General features: G+C 41.9%; 1 protein-coding gene and 1 pseudogene across 3 annotated transcripts in view; both read right to left on the bottom strand.

The window, feature by feature from the left end:
- ST3GAL6 (ST3 beta-galactoside alpha-2,3-sialyltransferase 6) overlaps positions 1-18,968 on the bottom strand; it is a 75,690-nt gene that overhangs the window by 20,028 nt on the left and 36,694 nt on the right. Inside the window, exons 3-7 of one of the 3 annotated variants that reach the window (XM_037058918.1) lie at positions 17,306-17,450; positions 13,941-14,040; positions 7,705-7,782; positions 4,597-4,700; positions 3,528-3,591 (exon numbers count right to left, since the gene is read on the bottom strand). In XM_037058918.1, coding sequence (XP_036914813.1) covers positions 3,528-3,591; positions 4,597-4,700; positions 7,705-7,782; positions 13,941-14,040; positions 17,306-17,375 — 416 coding nt within the window. In that variant the 5' untranslated portion in view covers positions 17,376-17,450. Of the gene's footprint in view, positions 1-3,518; positions 3,610-4,596; positions 4,701-7,704; positions 7,783-13,940; positions 14,041-17,305; positions 17,451-18,968 lie in introns of those variants that run through there. The other 2 variants (XM_037058920.1, XM_037058921.1) reach the window with 2 other exon arrangements.
- On the bottom strand, positions 10,426-12,687 carry LOC118995826 (PRELI domain containing protein 3B-like; annotated as a pseudogene).

Below are 18,968 nucleotides of genomic sequence, written 5' to 3'. Positions count from 1 at the left end.
AAAACTTCTATCTTACCAATGCAACTGGTACAATATTCGGAGTGTTCCAATTCACAGTGGAGTCTCTCATAAATGAGGGTGTCATGCACCCTGATTAGTTAACTAACCAAAGCTAGGATTATATCTGGTAGGATCATAAAGGGTTCAGATTTGAAACAACCACAAAAAAAAACCTGTTTGAACCTTTCTGGACAAAGAGGGCAGAGGAAGAATCACATGCTGGTGAGGGAAGAAGCCGAAGAAGAAATCGATGTGAGAAGATGGGTCTCAGCTCTCCCCACCTCAGCCCCTCCTCTCCAACCTACACACCCACCACAAAGAGTGAACACGTTGGCTTGTTCACACATGTGGGGCCAGCTTCCCAGTGCACGGCTGGGGGCTCAGGAAGGACTCCCCCACTGGGGGCGGTCCAAATCCCCTGCCTGAGAAAGGAAGACTGTTCTCAGACCTCTGTCTCCTAGAGCATTTTCCTCAGGTCTAGAGGAGAAATGGTAGATGGAGGTCACTTGGGGGACAGTCTGAGTTGACTTGGGCAGCACTAAGGCAGGTTGGTGTACCTGCCCGTGTGGAATGTATGTACAATGGATTGGTCAGGCATAGGCTGGTCTCTGTGTTGTACAGTGGGTGCCAGACAAACACAGAATGACTTACTTAAAATATAGATGGACTTTATCACATGTGAAGCGCTGGCAAAAGTTGACATGCAAAGAGAAGGTAATAGCATCACAGGTATCTTCTTACTGTGGCCGAAGAATGAGCCATGCAATAAACCTGCCAAGCTCAGTGGGGCACATGGCTGACCTAACGAGGTCAGTGACCAAAAGTTACTACCTGGCATGGTCTGATCACGGATTCCTAACTGGGCAGGTCATAGCAGGTAGTCATGTCCCAGGCTGATAGCGTTCTTAGCAAAGGTCAGTCCTTACCTCAAGTGAGCTCTGTCTATCACTCTTAGGCGTGTAGGATAACAGACCTTTGAAATGCCAGAGTAATTTTCTTTTCTGGCTCCTGAAGGCGCAACCGCTGGCACCAGAGCGCAGGCCACAGAGCCCTGTTGTTGCCCAGCCCCTTGCACTCTCTCTCTCTGCGCCATAAATGTCACAGTCAACGGCCCTATACCCACCCACATAAAAGTAGGTGTTTCTCCGTGTTGTCTTTCATGCAGTCCTAGAGACTTCCCGGCTTTGCTTTCTCCCACCTCCTTAATCTACCGCCAGTGGGCTTCATGCACCTTCCTGAGACCTCCTTTTATTCTAACATATAAAATAAGCTACGAAAGTGCCGTTCTCCAGGCCATTTGAGGTCTTGCTCCCAAGCATTTGTTGTCATTTGGGCTCAAACAAACTCATAAAAATTCTCTACAGGTTGGATGTTTCTGAACTCAGTCAACATTATGGAATTTCAAACTACACTTTCCGAAGTCCCTGAGGAGCTCAGCAGTGCTGAGTGTCCGAGTGTCTCCTAGGCTCACTCCGGGGCCCCACAGGGTGTTTCCGCTCACTCTCCATTTGAAGGGTCTCTGACTGCGTTTACCCAACCTCTGTGTCTTAACAACTTCAGGCTGAAGGACTCTGCAGTCAGCGTGAGTACTGACCTCTCTTTACCACCCACACTCACCTCCCTCCCAAAGCAGGAGATGCTAAGAAGCCGACATGGGTTGATGGTGCAAGGACGGGGCACTTCTTCAGTGACAAAGGACGGAAGGGTGGGGAGAGGAAGGGCCAAGTCAGCCACGAGAGGAAACGGCCTGGCCCAGGCACACAGATGATGAGCACCTGTGCCAGAAGTGGTTCTGACAGCAACTAAATAAAACACAGTCTGGTTCTGAGATAAAAACAGGGCAAGAAAAATTTCACTCCCATAGCCCCAAGTATCCTGACACTGGCTCACATTTACAGGGCCAAGAATCTTTTCAAATATTTGCAGATATTTAAGGTATAAAAAGCTTATCATGTTTAAGTCAGAAACCCAGGCACTGGATTAATCTCTCTAGGTCACATCCTGGCTCTGGCATTTACCAGCTACGACAAACTATGTATGTGTCCCTGGCCTCAGTTTCCCCAGCCAAAGAGTGAAGATGACCAAGCACACTTTGCAGGGTGGTTGTAAAAATTAGAGAGAACTGACATAAAGCACAGATGCCAACGGTCTGTGCCAACAATATTCTCCTAATGAGAGCTATACAAACTTCAGGTTAGAAAAGAATATGTGATGTTGATATGCAATCAAAAATTGATATTGAGATAGGTCAATGGCGTTGTTTTAAATGATAACAAGTACAGGGTTTGGGGGCCTGAGTGAAAAAACTGAAGGGATTAAGCAAAGAAAAAAGAGAAAAACTTCAGACAAAGACAACAGTATGGTGGTAACCAGAGGGAAAGAGGGTGGGGAAAGTAAGAGGTAAAGAGCCAATAAACAGTGATGGAAGGAGACTTGACTTTCGGTGGTAAACACACAGGACAATATATCAGATGATACATTACAGAATTATGCACCTGAAACCTACATAATTTTATTAACCAATGTCACCCCAATATATTCCATAAAAATAAAAAGAAGAAATCAGAAAGCAAAAAAAAACACAACAAAATAAAATAGATTGTAACAAGTACAAACTGAAATGAGCCAACATATACAACATAATCTACATGTCAATAATCTGGGCCCCCAAAAGAGAAAACGGAGATAAACTCCAACAAAATCTAGCATTGTTCCTGCCACCGTTGGGTAAACTCTATCTTCAGTGTCACGCCTCTGTCACCAGTCCATTTCTGCACCACCCTCCCTGCCAAACAGTACCTCTGTCCCCTTGAGCGAGAAGCGATATTCTGTATTTTACTTGTTAATGGAAGTCTGACATCTACAGACTACCCATATCATCCCCTAGACCACTGGCCAAATTCTGAATGGTGGCTAAAACTTTGCAAATAAGTTTGCCTCTGTAAAGTAAGTCCATCTGCTAATTCAACTGGCAATTCAACTCTGACAGAGTTAACTCGACATAAAAGTTTTCTAAAAGCTAAATTACTATCTGTGGTCAGAAAACGTGTATCTAAGCAAGCTGTTTGCTCCCCTCAAATATAATTCTGAATAAAAGGAAGGGAGCTGCTTCTGAAATCCAATATTCAAATAAAACAGAAAGAATCCTTATGAGCAGTTTAAAAGATATATGGGAAGGTATGGGTGACAGCCCACAGAGGGAGGCTGAGAGCTGATTACCAGGGGGTGTGAACTGACTCTTTAGTAACAACAGCTTAGAAAAGATGAACATGGGTTAAAAATGACCTCAGTTTGCACCAGCATCACACATCACAAGCCCTTCTGCAATCTTTTAGGCCAACCAATCATACAGCTTCTAAATTAACTTTGTAGTTTATTTCAAGTGTCCTAGAAATAACTACTAGATGTGTTAGTTATGCACAAATGCTATGGAATTTTCCTGAGTGACTGCATTTTACAGCGGGGGCTTGCTTTGAATCACTTCAGAGGAAACTAAAAGTCAAACAGAAGCAAGGAAATGAACTCACCTGTCAGACGCATCGAAGAGGTCGCAGCTCTGCAGTTTTGAAAGAGCAAGTTGAAAATGTCCCGCTAGAAAACAGAGGAGTACTGTGAATGAAAGAAACTGTGTCTTCTTAGGTACACAGTACGCTACCTCACCCCCTCGCTTCCTCCAAGGCCCCTTTCAGCTGGTACACCTACATTTCATTTCTTCTGTGATGAGGATTCATGACACAATTGTGTTTAGCCAGGACTACTTAATAGGCATACTCAAATGGGAAACACTCCAAGGACATGTGCCAGAAAAACCCAGAGAAATAAGAAGCTTAATGGGAAAGCAATCATAAAAAAGTAATGTAACCCCCAAATTAGAAGTATCAAATGATTCTGAAACTGACCTCAGTATAGAAATCAATATGCAGAAAGTTTAAACCTTATTGAATTATCAAACTCTGCAATATATATTTAAAACAGTCACACACACATACACACAGGGTTAGTTACATAAGAAAAATCTAACTCAGAAAACTGTAGGCTTCTCACCTTCTGGGCTTTTAGAGTCTCTCAGAAGTTGAGACGGTAAAGAGGTGTAAGGCCCATCACAGGCAAGCAGGGGGAAAGTGTTTCATTAGTAGATGGAATATTTCTCTCTAAAGTTAGCAAATATAAATTATCCATCAATTAATTTTTTAATTGGTCAAGGAGCTAAAACTTGCTGACGAAATAAATAAAACTCGCAAGTAAAAAGGTGAAATGGGAGATGGGAAGGAACTTAACACACAGACTTATCCTACTAATTCTAAACTGGACTAAGGTAAGGCATCAGAACTCAGCGACAACACGGTGACTGAAGAAAAGTGAAAAGCAGTGTCTTAGCCACACAACAACACCACCTACCTTTTTAATTCTTTTATTCTACGTGCCTCAAAGGGATTTATATGTTAAAATCAATTCCCTTCTTCCCATTCCCAAATCAAATCCTTTAGGAATCATTATGAAGCAGAAAGATTACACGGCCTTAAAATTATACAAACATGTGGTCCCCATCAAACCCCACGCATACTTCATAGGGCAGGCAAGGATAACGCTACTGACCTGATGTTCTTATCCCATAGGGCAAATCAAACTTATCACTGCCGTACAAGGAAGCAAGCTTTTTAAAGTCGGCAGCACAAAGGAAAGGATGAAACTGATGAAACCTGGAAGATAAGGATGAAGAATGACTTTTCCCAAATGCCTCCAACACCTCTAGGCATTTTAAAGTCACAACTGAACATAACTGTAGCATATCACCCATACTGTTATATTGACTACCGGAATGTATAATGATTTGTTTTAAAGTTCTTTAAAATCACTTAATCAGCATTTAAATATTACCTAGAATGGGACACAGCATGAAAATACAAACCAGCATAGAAACGTGTTCCAGGGAGTGGAACCCAAGTTAGACCACAGCTAAGGGGGTGGGGTTTGGGGAAACAAAATTGTAAAACAAACTGACACCAAGTGGTAAAATGTTAGCCACATACAGGAAGAAAGAAAGGAACTAATACAGGAAAATAAAAATATTGATGCTGAGCCACTTCCCAATGTAAAGGCGTCATATGTATGAAAGTGTCCGCTGTGAAAATAAAAAAATACATTAAAACGAGATGTAGCTAGAACTACACTCCTGATGTCATGATATGAAGATCTACTCAAGAATAAGAACCAGGGGCATTCGTCTTCTTTTTGCCTGCTCTAGCCTGAAGGTAACCCCTGCTTGGGGCCTCTCTCAGGCAAGAAAGTTTGATGAAGACAGGGGCGCCTCCGGTTTTTCTCACTTTTAGTGCCGAGCAGAGGAGGCAGGCAACATACAGTTAATAAATGACTGAACGAATTCGAAGTCCAAATTAATTCTTGATGCAACCATGATCTAATAGAAAATATTGTTTTAATTAAAGAGAAGCAGGTAACACTCATATTAAAATGCTACTGTTACCTGCCTGAAGGATGGCACGCCACAGAACAAATCAAGCTAATCCTTAGCCCAAACCCCACACAGGGCTCCGTCTTTCCAGACTTGTCACTTTTGCATTTTCTTAGTCTGAAAACAGCAGGTGGAGATGAGGGTGCCCCTGAGGTTCAGAGGCTACTACATGCTAAATCAACAGCAGTAGACTAGGGGTGACCTAGCTGCAGTTTTAAGGGGGGCTTTGCCACTCACGTGCCACTGGCCTAGGGCAAGTCCCAGAGTTTCAGATCTCCAGAGCTGAGCTAAAAACTCACAAGCATTCAGACTAAGGAAACAGGTGAGAGACCAGCCCTTCCTGCTTCAGACATGATGTGTTTCCCAGATTCGGTTCTTCACACGTATACCAGGATCGATGCTCAAGTTTGGGATCTGCTCTGAGAAGATAAAGTGTCAGGTCCCCTGACATGGGATCGAGAGGAGACTCAAGATCTTCACAGCTTGGGAAAGTGAACCATGGATGACTTTGCCCCCGCTCAGAGCAACACAGTAAAGGACTCTGTTCTTTGGAGGTGAAGGGGGCGATGAGGATGATGACCAATGATTAAGGCCTCTTGCCGGCCAAGCCTTGTGCTAAATGACTTCATTTTCTGAATGAAATAGTAGTTTAGTACCATGTCTCACACAAGGTAGGGGCTCAATAAGTATCAGCCTTGTCTGATACCTTACACTGTATATGACATTGTATTGTAATGTATCATATCACATTACATTTCTGCTACTGTAACACCTACAAAAGCCTGGGGTGGTAGGTAAAGTCTATCAACCAATTTAGACAAAGCAACTGAAGCTATGAGAAGTGAAGGAACTACACAGTGTTATCTGGGGTCACTGACCCATATCTGACGAAGCTGAAATCCATACCCAGGCTCAACTCTGAGGAAAGGCGTCCTCTTCACAGTCCTGCAGGCAACCCTGCAGGCTTCCCAGCGGAGCTTCTCCTGAGTGCTACCGTCCCTCCTTCACAATTCACATGATCTGCTCTTCAAGTAAACTGTAGACGTCTGCTCCCGCCGAGCAAGACTACGTAAATACTCTAAGCCCTTAGGGTTTTCTCAGAAAGGAAAGACCCTTTTTCACTAAAGGCCAAGAATACCTTGGTTCTAGAATAGCCTTTTAAACATGCAGTCTGCAATCCATAGGTGGTTCATGAAATCAATTTTGTGAGTCAAAAGTAACACATTTTTAAGTAAATAGAACAGAATACAGGGCATATGGAATAAAAAGGGTAAAAATTCTTTCTTATTATAAATATGCATGTAGACTAAGTTACAAAGTAAAGTGTATTTCTTAGTACAGGGCATGGTTGAAAAAGCATAAGGTGGCCACTCTTCAATCTCCCAGTGGCCCTGACTGGACACAACCCCTTGGACAGACTATGAGCAGCTGTGGCTCACCCATAACCATGTGCAAAAATAGTTCATAGGCCTGCGGATTTCCAGAAAGTTGGTTGACATTTTCAGGGGACCTGAAGCCCCCAAAATGTAAAGAACTGGTAATGTAAAGGTGCAATAATGTAATAAAACAAAATAAAAACTGAAAATTTTATTTTTGATCCTTAATAGACAAAATGGTAAAAAAAAAATTTATACCCATTTTACACAATTAAGCATGCCCCAACTAAACCGTCATTTATTCCTTTTTCTCTAGAATTATTTTGCCTGTTAAAATCGAGGTGACGGGGAAAAATACTTTTGAATGGAAGAACAAACTCCCTGCAAGTCCTGATAATCATAATGAACAATCATTATTTACATTCCATATAGATGAATATGTAGGCCGTTAAAAGTCAGCGGAAGTCAGGAAAAATTTCTCAGTGTCAAGTTTCAGCTAGAGGCCAGGGAGAAGAAGGCACAAAATACAGATAAAAATAACGTGGGAAAACAAGGGGCTGGAATCCAACCCTAAGCACCAGTTCACTTTTTTGTGATCGAACACAAACAGACTCTCTAATCTCACCTGTGTGAACAGAACACTAGTCTGAGGGAGCTCTTCAATGCCTTTTCTTAAAATAGGCGCAGGGCTCTGACTAAAAGCACAAAAAGACAGGATAGTCAAACTGTTCCTTAAATGCAGGGTGTCCACTTTCTTTCTACTGCTACAAGTTGTATGAAAAAAGTAAGCGCACGTGGAAAATGACTGCACGCGCATTCTGAGCCTTTTGCATGCCACGGTTTCTATTCTATGTTTACCTCAGGAGAGAGGCAAAAGCTGGCTTTGAGGGGCAAGGCTGGATCTTATTTCTCCGTCTCATTTCCACAGGTGGCACCCTACAAGACAGAAACAGGAACACCATCAGAAAGCAGAACCAGGCAGCCCAGCCCAAAGGGAAGCAAATGCCCTGGGAACCCACTTGGCGCGCCACCACAAGAGGCTTCTCAGGCAGGGAACGAAAGCCCTCACAACCACCCCTGACATAGGACAGTAGCTTCTCCAAGTCGTGCACACATCTGAGGGTTCATGGAGGCAAGCAACAGAAAGAGAAAAGGCTGAGATGATGAGGTGAATCATAGGACCCTCCCAGAAGGGCCTTGGGTGCCGCCCTGTGGAAGCCACAAGCTGGCTTGCTTTTCAGAAATCCCCAAAGGCCTGAGAAACCTGGTTCACCCACATGCACATGGCCAGAGGTCCTCCACGCCCCATCTGGGTCACCTACCAGCTGTAGACCACAGACGCCCCAGCCTGAGCGGGTTGCACACACCCGGCCTTGTGATCTGGTGACTCCACAGATCACACTACTGAGAGTCATATCTAACTCTCCTCAGTTCTTGGCACAGGTTGGGCCTGTGTGTCTCCTGAATGGAGCACTTGTCTCCACAATTTAAAAGGGTATTGTGAAAGACAGAGAAAACAAAAACAAATGAAGGGGATAGGGTAGCAGGATGCAGACTTAGCCAGGAAAGAGGAAAACAGCTTAGTGTAACAGCATATTAATGGCAATCAATTATGTGAAAAAATCAATCTAAAAAAAAAAAAACGAATCGATTTTCTTCTATAGCTCACAGGATTCAAACTGAAATAGTCTAAACTCCCCATGGATAGACTCAATATTCAATTTTGAGGCAATACAAAATCCTTATGGTTAGAAGTGCTAAGTTCCCGAACTTTGAGGGGGGATCCTAAAAAAAACCCAGAATTATCTTCTGGAGGATGGGCTCCTTCTAGTCCAGGATTCCCCACTAGGTAAGTGTTCTGGGAGCCCATCTGTATCAGTGCACCAGCTGGTGTTGTTGTGAGAGGCTGTGTCTGGCTTCAGTGAATTTTTTTTTTAAGATTCTTTCAACACGTTTGACCATTTCATGATGGGTAATTTACGAGCACACCTGCCCAAACCACGCTGAGTTTTCAGCAGTTTTTTACCAAAAATGAAATGGCCTGACCCCCAGGCCCCATCCTCCCTGCTAACTGGATCTCACCCCAGCAACTTTTTTATGTTTCCCTGGATGAAAACAGTTTTCAAAGGAAACTTTTTGCCAATGTGCAAGAAGTGAAACAAAAACAGCAGAAGCACTAAAAGGCTTCTAAAAGCTTGATCGAAGTCAAAGAGTCCAAAAGCTGTTTTGAGCAGTGGAAAAAAACATCTCAATAGGTGTATTGCATGAAAAGGAGAGTATTGAATTGGCCCAAAAATCCATTTAGGTTTTTTTTTCTGTGAAATAAAAGACATTTTTCATTTACATAAATAATTTTATCGATTTGGATATTTTGAGTATGTCCACTATCTCCTGTGTGGCATAACATTGTTCTCAATTAATGTCTCAGTTTGATCGCTATCGACTTCAGCTGGTCTACCCAACCACGAGCAGTGTCCAGAGAGAAATCTCCAGCATGAAACTTCTCAAACCACTTTTGACACATTCAATTAGTCACAGCACCTTCTCCATACACTGCACAAATCTCTTTTTGCACTTCAGCTGTGTTTTTACCTTTCTTGAAATAATAAAGTATAATATGCTGAAAATGTTGCATATTTTCTTCCACCTTCAATATTAAAATGGCTGCACCAAAAATTCACTAATTTTTTTTTTTGGAGGCGGGGAGAGAGTCAAGTCCCATTCTGACTTTAGAGAAATCTAAGCAGTTGGCTGGTGTTCTCTTGATCAGTTGTTTTAAACACACACTGACATGACAGCTGTCACAACACAATCTAACGAAATTGTTTTGAATGAAGTTAAAGACAACTAAGTGCTATCTTACAGGGAAACTGAACAAACTTTTTGGCCAACCCAATACTTTGAAAGTGACTTAAGTTTAAACATGCTAAATTTTAATACACAATTTCTTAATAAATAAATTCCATGGCTTTTTGGGTCCCCCCTCATATGCAGCTAGTAACACCCTCGTGCAAATAAACATTTTTTGTGAATACCATAAATGGCAAGAATTCCTTGATTTATACATAAGGAAGATACTCAAATATGGTGGACCAACACATCAGGTCATAAAAACCATATTCAGCCCTGACTGGTGTGGCTCAGTGGATTGAGCACCAGCCTGTGAACCAAAGGGTTGCCAGTTCAATTCCCAGTCAGGGCACATGCCTGGGTTGTGGGCCAGGTCCCCAGTGGGGGCACTCAGGAGGCAACCACACATTGATGTTTCTCTCTCTCTCTCTCTCTCTTTCTCCTGTCTAAAAATAAATAAATAAATAAATCTCTAAAAAAATTATATTCAGAGGGCAAAATAAAGGTTATTTCTAATGTTGTTAAGAAATATAAAGCAAACTATTTTAGACTGTGAAGACAAACTCTAGGTGGATTTAACAAAAGACAATGATCTGTCTTAACAGTTGTATAAGTGAAGAGATCTTTTTATCACCAGTGCATTCATTATACCTTTTTGCAGAACAAGTATAATTTACAGAAATTATACATGGCAGCTTTTATTAAATATAAGTATTTAGCATTGTTTTGTTTAGCTGAGACAATTATAAAACCATCTCTGGTTACAAAAAATAATCAAAACTCTTACTGAAGTTCATTTGCTTCTACAAATGCCCTAAGAAGTCTTAAGCTAAACAATATAATATTTCAAGTAGAAAAATGCTAATTTTTAAATAGTTCAGTATACTACTTCTGTGGTTTATATTAGCTGGTTTCTTTTATAGAAAACCTGACTTGAACTTATCACATTAAGCATTGTAAAATAAAGGGAAGAGCTAATCACCATTTAACAATACTCTATAAGCAAAAATTGCAAGTATCAAAGATATTTCTTTACTGGTTGATAATTAACCGCTACAAAATATGAAACAGAATACATTTCCTGGATTGTTTCTCAGAGTGCAGCTGCCTTTGACGCCCAAAGTGAGGATTTCCCATAAACAAAAGCTGCAAAGCAATTCATTAGGCAGCAGCTCCTTCGGGTCTGTGCTTTCTTTCCTACGTTTCTTCTCTCCCACCGTCCTCACCTCCGCAGTGGCCCCACATTCAAAACATTAAGTACCTGGGATTCACGCCTCAGATAAAGACATCACTTGAGTAATTTCAAATGACCTACAGCTCCTCCTCATGTAAGAAAGATGTTTTGTGGTCACAATTACTTCAAAAAGCCATTATATTCAAATAACCTAACATCTCATGCTTTAGCAATTACGGAACCATAATTTTACACATGGTAATTTACAGGTTAGGCAAATGTAAATTACCTAAATGCTAAAAGATGTGAACAGCTGCCCTTCCCTTTAAGTTCAGAGAGCTGCCCAATTACAGTAATGACTTATTTTTTCAGTTAACACAACCAGCCCACGATACAGGAGCCTAAGTCATAAAGTACAAATCCAAGGAAGATAATACTGTCACTAAGTTACAAAACTTGGGCAAATAACACAGTACTCTTTAAATGTCATAAAATCATATTTTTGAGCCACTTGAGTGATGATTTTCACTCCAAAAATGTCACTCAACTACCAGAGTAAAACACTGTCTTCTTGGCCCTGGCTGGTATGGCTCAGTAAACTGAGTGCCAGCCTGCTAACTATAAGACACTGTCTTTTTTGTTAACGGTAGTTTATAGAAAGTTACTTTATACAAATTAATATATCTTTTAAAACTAGATAATTTCTCTTTCGAAAGTGAGCTCCCTCTTGCAGTTCACTGCCGCAGGGCGACCATGGGGATTTAGAGGTGGCTCCGCTTTGTTCTGCGGTTGGTCCAAAGCCAGTCACAGCTGCAGTACAAGGAAAGCCTTAAAGTTCTACTTTTGGGAGACTGAATATGCAACTGCCAAGCACTTTCCCAAAAGTGTTATCAGAAACCCTGTACCCCTTTGTTAAGTCGCATAGCCTTTCTTCAGCCTCTTTTTTTAACCGTACATAAAATAGACTTGTTTCTTTAAATAACAAATAAGTATCATGCCAGCCAGGAGAGATCCTGGGCACTGGGTGTCCTATGGCAACTTTCATCACTTCTCTGCAAAGGCGGCTGCTGCCGTCAATGTCCTTGTGCTCCCTCTCAGTGACGCTGTCAATCCGCAGTCTCGGTGTGCAACTCATGTGCGCGTCGCCCATTCCATGGCTTCTCCGCCTCTACACGCATCGGGAGATATTGGACTTGCCATCATGTCTTCCAGAGCACTACCGACTCCTTTCACAGTGATCCTGGCCTCTGGAGTCAAAACAATTTTTTTCTGGTTCCTGAGATGTGATATGTGATTTTGTATACAAGTCTCTCATCTACTGAAACCCTTTTCGTAAATAAAATTTAGTGGGTTTAAGTGGCAATGTTTTCTCTACAGGATCAGCCGCAGAATGTTCTTGCACATTTGTTTTGGTTCTTGCTGCACCCGTAAGAGACTGCACAGTAGAAGGCAGTCCCCACTCTGTGCTGAGAAGGCTGTGTCCGTGCAACTTTCCAGAAGAATCTTTGTCTGTCCAATACCTCGACTCCAACCATGTCTGGGCTCTGCACCAACAGTTTCCCATGCGTGATCAAAGACATGCTCCAAAGTTAAGACGTTCATGATGCTGGCAACCTGCACGGTGACCATCCACGCAAAGAGGCCAAGAGGCCACACTGGCCCCTGCCCTGCCCCCTGCCACTGTCTTAATAGCTGTCAAGGAAGCAAATTCACAGCAACATGCATTTGAGGTTAATTTCTGTGACTGGAGAGATGTATTAGTTTAGGAATAACATGAACATTCCTCAAATCCTGACCACAAAGACTGTGGCGGCCTTGGCCAGGTAGCTCAGCTGGTTTGAGCACCGTCCTGGTATGCCAAGGTTGCAGTTTTAATCTCTGGTCAGGGCACATACAAGAAGCAACCAATGAGTGCATAAATAAGTGGAGCAACAAATCTATGTCTCTCTCTCTCCCCCTCCCTCCCTCCCTCCTTCCCTCTCAAAATCAATCAATTTTTCTGAAAAAAAGATTGCTGAACTAAGACCTTTCCATTGTCTTTATCATCTCTCCTATGATCGAGAACGGCATTAATAGGGAAGTAGCTTCTTTTTCTTTTGTTCTTGTCTTCTATTACTAAGTGTGGGAGGTTCCTGTGGTAGATTTTTTTTATGTACTGTATAGTCAGACTGAGTTCTCTAGCTCAATATTTAAGTCCAACACCTAAATGTTATGGCAAAACCCACCCACCTGGCATTGGGTGTTTTCCAGTGACCTTTTGCTAACTTCCTTCCATAAAGAGTATTTCAATTATTTTCAATCAACCAGTGATGATATTACATGCAGAAGTATTCATTTATATTTTTATCTTGGAAGCACAAGCTAGACACATGATCTGGGATCTACTACTGAAACACAGGCAAAAGAGCTAAACTTCATCTAGAACAAGAAGTTGTCCTGTGATTTATTTTGATATAGTCATATACTACCACTCATTCAGGTTTAAAGGTCATCAAAACTTTATTCCTAGACTAAGGACTGACAATGGGGAAAGGGGTAAAAATTTTATTAGCGAACTTTTCTCTGCAATAAAACTTTTCTCTGCAATAAAACTACCTTTACCTCCTCAAAGTTTTATATATGACATTTCAAGTCGAAGTTGTTCCAAAATATACATATATCATCATCTAGCAAATATTTTTAAACAAAGAAAACTATATGTAATATCTACATTTTATCAAACAATTTCTTATCCAAGCATTTTAGGCTCTTAAAGTCAAGTACCATTTAGGTCCAAGAACCACTCCATCAATTCAAGGACATAAAATAATATATAAAGAATGTTATATTCCAAAGATGGTCAATACCACTGCTTCACTGGAAAGTCAATAAAAAGGTGTCGCTTATCAGTTAAACTGTTAGAGATAAAACGTACAGTGCAATGGAATGGTAAAACCTCCATTTATGATGGAAAGCCAGAAAAGTTTCAAAATGTTACAGGGCTCTTTGATGGGTCCCTCTCCTATTATTTGTGTGTCTGTGTGAAAGGCTAGTTTGGACGTTATTTTCAAATAGCAAAAATGAAACTCACCCATAGACATCTGTTCTCCATAAAATACAGTACAGCACATAGTAGAGGCAGACAGCACTCAGGAACATGGCCACGAGGTACCCTCGCATGGCTGGCCCACCTGCAACACAGGGAGCAGAGTCCGAAGGCAAGGCTGTCATACAGACGGCTTTACCCACCGGCCCCAACATCAGTACGGCGAATAAACATGTGGAAAGGGAAAGCACAAGAGAATGATACAGGCCTACTATTTTCAAGATACCCACTAAATATGCAGGAAAAGAGTATTTTTTCTATTTCTCATCCTCTTATCTTTCATCCGCACAACATATCACATGTGTAGGCCATTCAATAGTCCCATTGTTTCAAGTTACTGTCTCATGTTAAGTGAGAAAGAAACCACTCAGAACAAAATTTTAAACATCTACTCTATACGGAAAACCTTCTTCCAGAAACATTAAAGAGTATCTGCTTTCTCTCAGTAGGAAGCGAATATATACCCTCAGGCATCTGCTTGTAAACAGTCACTTCTGTGCTTGAAATGACTGTTCACTGTTGCACACTACAATTTTTACAAGTCCTTTTCTAATTTCATAAAAAACTGAGAAAAAAAGCCATTAAAAATATTTCCTACATTCTCAACTTTAATACACCTTTAGATGCATCTTTGTGATTTTTCAATTTCATAGCACGGGTAAATTCAGTTAACTGCTTGCCTGCTTTTTTATTAAATGACAGTATAGTTCATTGCACATCGGTAGGCAAAAAAACCTTGACACAATCCTTCCTCAAATATAAAGGAAAAAAAAACCTTTAGAGAATACACACACACACACACACACACACACACACACACATATATATATTTTAAAACCTGAAACATATTTATTTGGTTCCCAATTATACTTCAAAGACAGAAATAAGTTCTCATTTCCATATACGATTAAATGCAAAAACCCCAAATGTATTACATATGGCTCCATAATAGATCTTCTATTTCTATGCACGTGGCTTTAAACAGATATATCATTTCTTTGCGCCTTTCTTCAAGTTTCTGGTTCATCTAGACAACTGCGCGTACCACTCACTCTCTCACTCCTAACTATTAACCTCAACCAGGGCAATGCAGTGTAGAACACACAAGACTAGTTGCAGACATTTCCAAATATGTAATTCTGCCTCCGTTTTAATGGTTAAATACGTGTAAATGGAAATCTAAATAAAGCACTCCTTTGCCTTCATAAGTAGAACACACTGAACAGAATTCATCTTAATGAATATGATAATGAAGCTCATCTTAACAAATGTCATAACTGCGCTGGGCTCTGTTAGAGTTGGAACTACTGAGTGTGGGGGGCTGTTTGCTAACCTGTAATAATTCTCCAGTCACGGCTACTAATCTCGCCTCCTGGGCTGCACCTGTTGCTCACCACGGCTCTGAAGACAGCCACTGTCCTTCATGCCACTATTACAAATCAGTTAAAAATGAAAGCTACATCAGAGGCAAGCAAATAAACAAAATGAGCCAATTTTAGTTTACACACACTTCTAATTTAGTATACACAATCCCTATGAAGAGTCAACACTCGCTGAAATCAGGGTTTACAGCCCAACACCACGTAGTTCCTAGCTTCACGGACCTTCGGTGGTGTGCTTACTGGTGAAAGCACACACGCTGTGCCTTTGGGCTACTAGATGGATTGCCCAAAGTGACAGGCGCAACACATGACACAAAACAGCTGCTGAGTACATTTGTGTATTTTATGGCTGTCTGTTTTCTCAATGTAAAGAATAGAAGAGACACTATTCTATAACATAACCACTACTGGACCCCCAAACTGGACCCAAGGCAGAAGCAGGAGATGGCTTAGTGCAAACCCCACTTAGAGACTGTCTGATCAGAACCAACGTTCATTCTGACATAAATCAGCACCCCTTCCCCTGCCTCACACTGCATGCTGAGCCCCGGAACAGGCTGTTGCCCTGACCTGGTCAAGCACATTATTCCCCACCCTTGGTAGCATTCACGTACTAGTACTGTGGCTATCCCCTCGCCCCCACCCCTTTTTACCCTATATAACTCTTTGGCACCTGCCAGGTGGGTGCAGGAATCTATTTTGTCTTGCACTTGCCCAGGATATATCTCCTATGTAAGTTTCCCTTAATAAACTTTATTAATTGTCAGACTGGAGTGGCCAGCCTGTTTCTTTGGTCTTTTCCCGCCCTCCACTTGAGGAGGTAGCTATTTACTCTTAGAGCTTTCCCCGGGTCTGTGTATACGAACAATTGGTGACCCATCCAGGAGACCAAAGAAATGACCTTTGGCGGGGGGGGGGGATATCTGCAGGAGGAACTGGTAAAAGAGCTACATTTAATTGGCTTACAGGAATTAAGCACTTATATAAATTGGGGAATGGGTATTCTAAAATTTTCAGGAATATAGAAACCAATCCAAATGCTTTATAGGATCAAGAGATTTAGGAAAATACCTGGTATTAAAACTAGTTTAAGTTTGTTGGTTTAATTAAAACAGACATGTCTTTACCTTTACTTTACCTAAGTTTATAAATTGATCAGCAATAATAGAAACTTAAGAATGAAGGCTGATCTTGTCTAAAGTCTCAAGAAGTTTTGCAGGTAATGTAAACATAAATGTTAAGAACTGACAGATAGATTTAAGTAGAATAAAAGGATTATAGGTGAAAGCCTTAGCAATAATTATAGAAGGTTTCTGAAAAGAAATCTTCGGAGGAAAAAAATGTAATGCATGGTCTGGCTAAGATTAAAATGGATTTAACTAAGTGGACTTAAATATTATAAGTCAGGTCTTTGATTACTAAAGAAAAGTGAATCTTCTCAATAGTAAAAGCCAACCTTCTGCTTTTGAGATGCCCGAGCTGACTCTCATCAAAGGGCAGCAGCAACGAAATCTGCAGAGACTGCGGCACCTATGGATGAAGTCCATCCTCCTTCTGCAAAAAAATGACCCCCCACTGCCAGATTTTTGCCATCCCGATGTCCTCGTAATGTGACAATACTCTGCTCCTCAATCGAGGAAATCAAAATAGGTAAACAATGGTTGTCAATTAAAGAAATGGTTGGGGCCTCGGGAAACCCAAGACAGCCACTTGGCTCCTACAGGCTCCCTGGAAAACCCCATCTCAGTACTTGGATTCCTTCATTCACTTGGTGCATTTAAGCTGGACTTCATTCAGCTGCCACTCAGTGTGGGTTATCCATTGTGTTCTTGTATGTATATCTTATGGAGGGCTTGCAGCCCTCCCCTGCTGCAGGGCTGATGGCCTCACAGTGACAAATTGCTAGAAAAATGTTTCCCACTTGGGGCATACCTTCCAAGTGTTCCCTCAATGCATTATTAGCCCTACGATATGCCATGGGATGGTGGCTTTGAACTTGCCATTTTTTTCCTTCCTGATCTCTGTGAAATGGGCTCATTATTTTGATGGTATAATGTCAACCTGTGAAGATTGATTTCTGCTACAGAAAACCTTGCAGGTTTTACTGGACCACCTACAACAGAGAGGATAGACAGTGAATATGCAGAAAATTCCAGGTCCAGGCACCACCGTCAAGTCCTCTGAAGTCACTTGGTAAGAGTGGGTCTTGGTAAGACCCACATTATCTGAGGCTGTCACAGCCAAAGTACTAGCCTAACCGATCCAAAAAAAAAGAGTGAAAGAGGTACAGGATTTTGTGGGAATTGTGGGGTACAGGCAAGCATTTATACTGCACCCAGCACAATGCCTTCACAAACTGTGTCACCTCGTTAAGGACATCTGTGGGGGGACTGAACAACAGGCTGCCTTTGAGAAGGTAAAAGTACTGGTGAAACCGATTCAAGTTCTTGGAGTCTTCCAGGCTTGGTTGCCATCTGAGTTGGATGTCTTAGTAACTCTGAAAGGCATGGGCTGGGCATTCTGGCAAAAAACAAAAGGAAAGAATGCCCCTTGGATCTTGGTCCCAATACTAGAAGGAGGCAGACATCAGATACACCCCAACAGGACAGCAAGTATTGATGATGAATGCAGTGCTCCTACAGGTGGAACCTCTTACCAAAGAGCAGCCAGTTACTGTAAGAACCTCCCTCCCCATCACGCAGTAAACAAACAACATGTTCCACCGACCTGCCTCTCCCCAGCTCAGACTCCTACACTCACTGAATGGTACTCTGCCCAAGGGTCCTCTTTCTTTAGAGATGCAGAAATTATTAGGCCCTGTTGAAGGTACAGATCCTCCAAGTGCCCCTACTCCTATCCCTGAGTCTGCAAAGAAGGAATATGGAAAGTACCAGCTGGAGCTTGGTGGACTATGGCTCTAGCCAGCATAACCCATCTACCTGGAGGGCTGCTGCCATCCAACCATCTCCCAGTGCTATCTGGGTGGAAACAGGAACAATGGGCTGAATCAGGAGCTGTCTGGGTGGTAATCACGCATGACCTTGACCACTGATCCTGTATACTAACAGGTGGGCCATTTTAAAGTCAATAACCTTATGGTTTGGACAATGGAAATGGAGGGGTGGACAATTATAAACACACCTTTATGGGGACAAGATTGGGGTTCACGAGAGCATGATCTCGTCTCCCACATGCCTGCCCAGGAGACAGCTACACCCCCAGGAAAACAGGAAGCAGATGGTCCGGCAAAAATACACACTTTAACAACTAGCCCACCAGCTGACAGGACAGTTTGGGCACACCAGAAGGGTGGGTGTGGCTAAGGACCAGCACTGCCTTTAAAAATGCAGTGACCTGGTCAACACAGTTGTTGAATGGAGGTTCCATCTCATATGTCAGCGATTTTCGACCTTTTTCATCTTGTGGCACACAGAGACTACCAAAATTCTGCAGCACGCCAGAAAATGTATTATACTTTCAGCCAGTCTGACCAGAAAGATTGGTACACACTGGATTCATTCACATGAGACAGCTATTGTTGTGTTGGTTTTGTCGTTTTTTTTATTTGACAGTCTGAGGGAAAAGAGGTCAGTGCCCCTGACTAAAGAGTCAGGTTTTGTGTGTTTTAAAC

This window comes from Sturnira hondurensis, unplaced genomic scaffold, assembly GCF_014824575.4.
Source record: "Sturnira hondurensis isolate 20B ecotype Veracruz unplaced genomic scaffold, ASM1482457v3 Scaffold0010428, whole genome shotgun sequence".
NCBI lineage: Eukaryota > Metazoa > Chordata > Mammalia > Chiroptera > Phyllostomidae > Sturnira > Sturnira hondurensis.
This window is presented reverse-complemented; position numbering and strand designations above follow the sequence as displayed.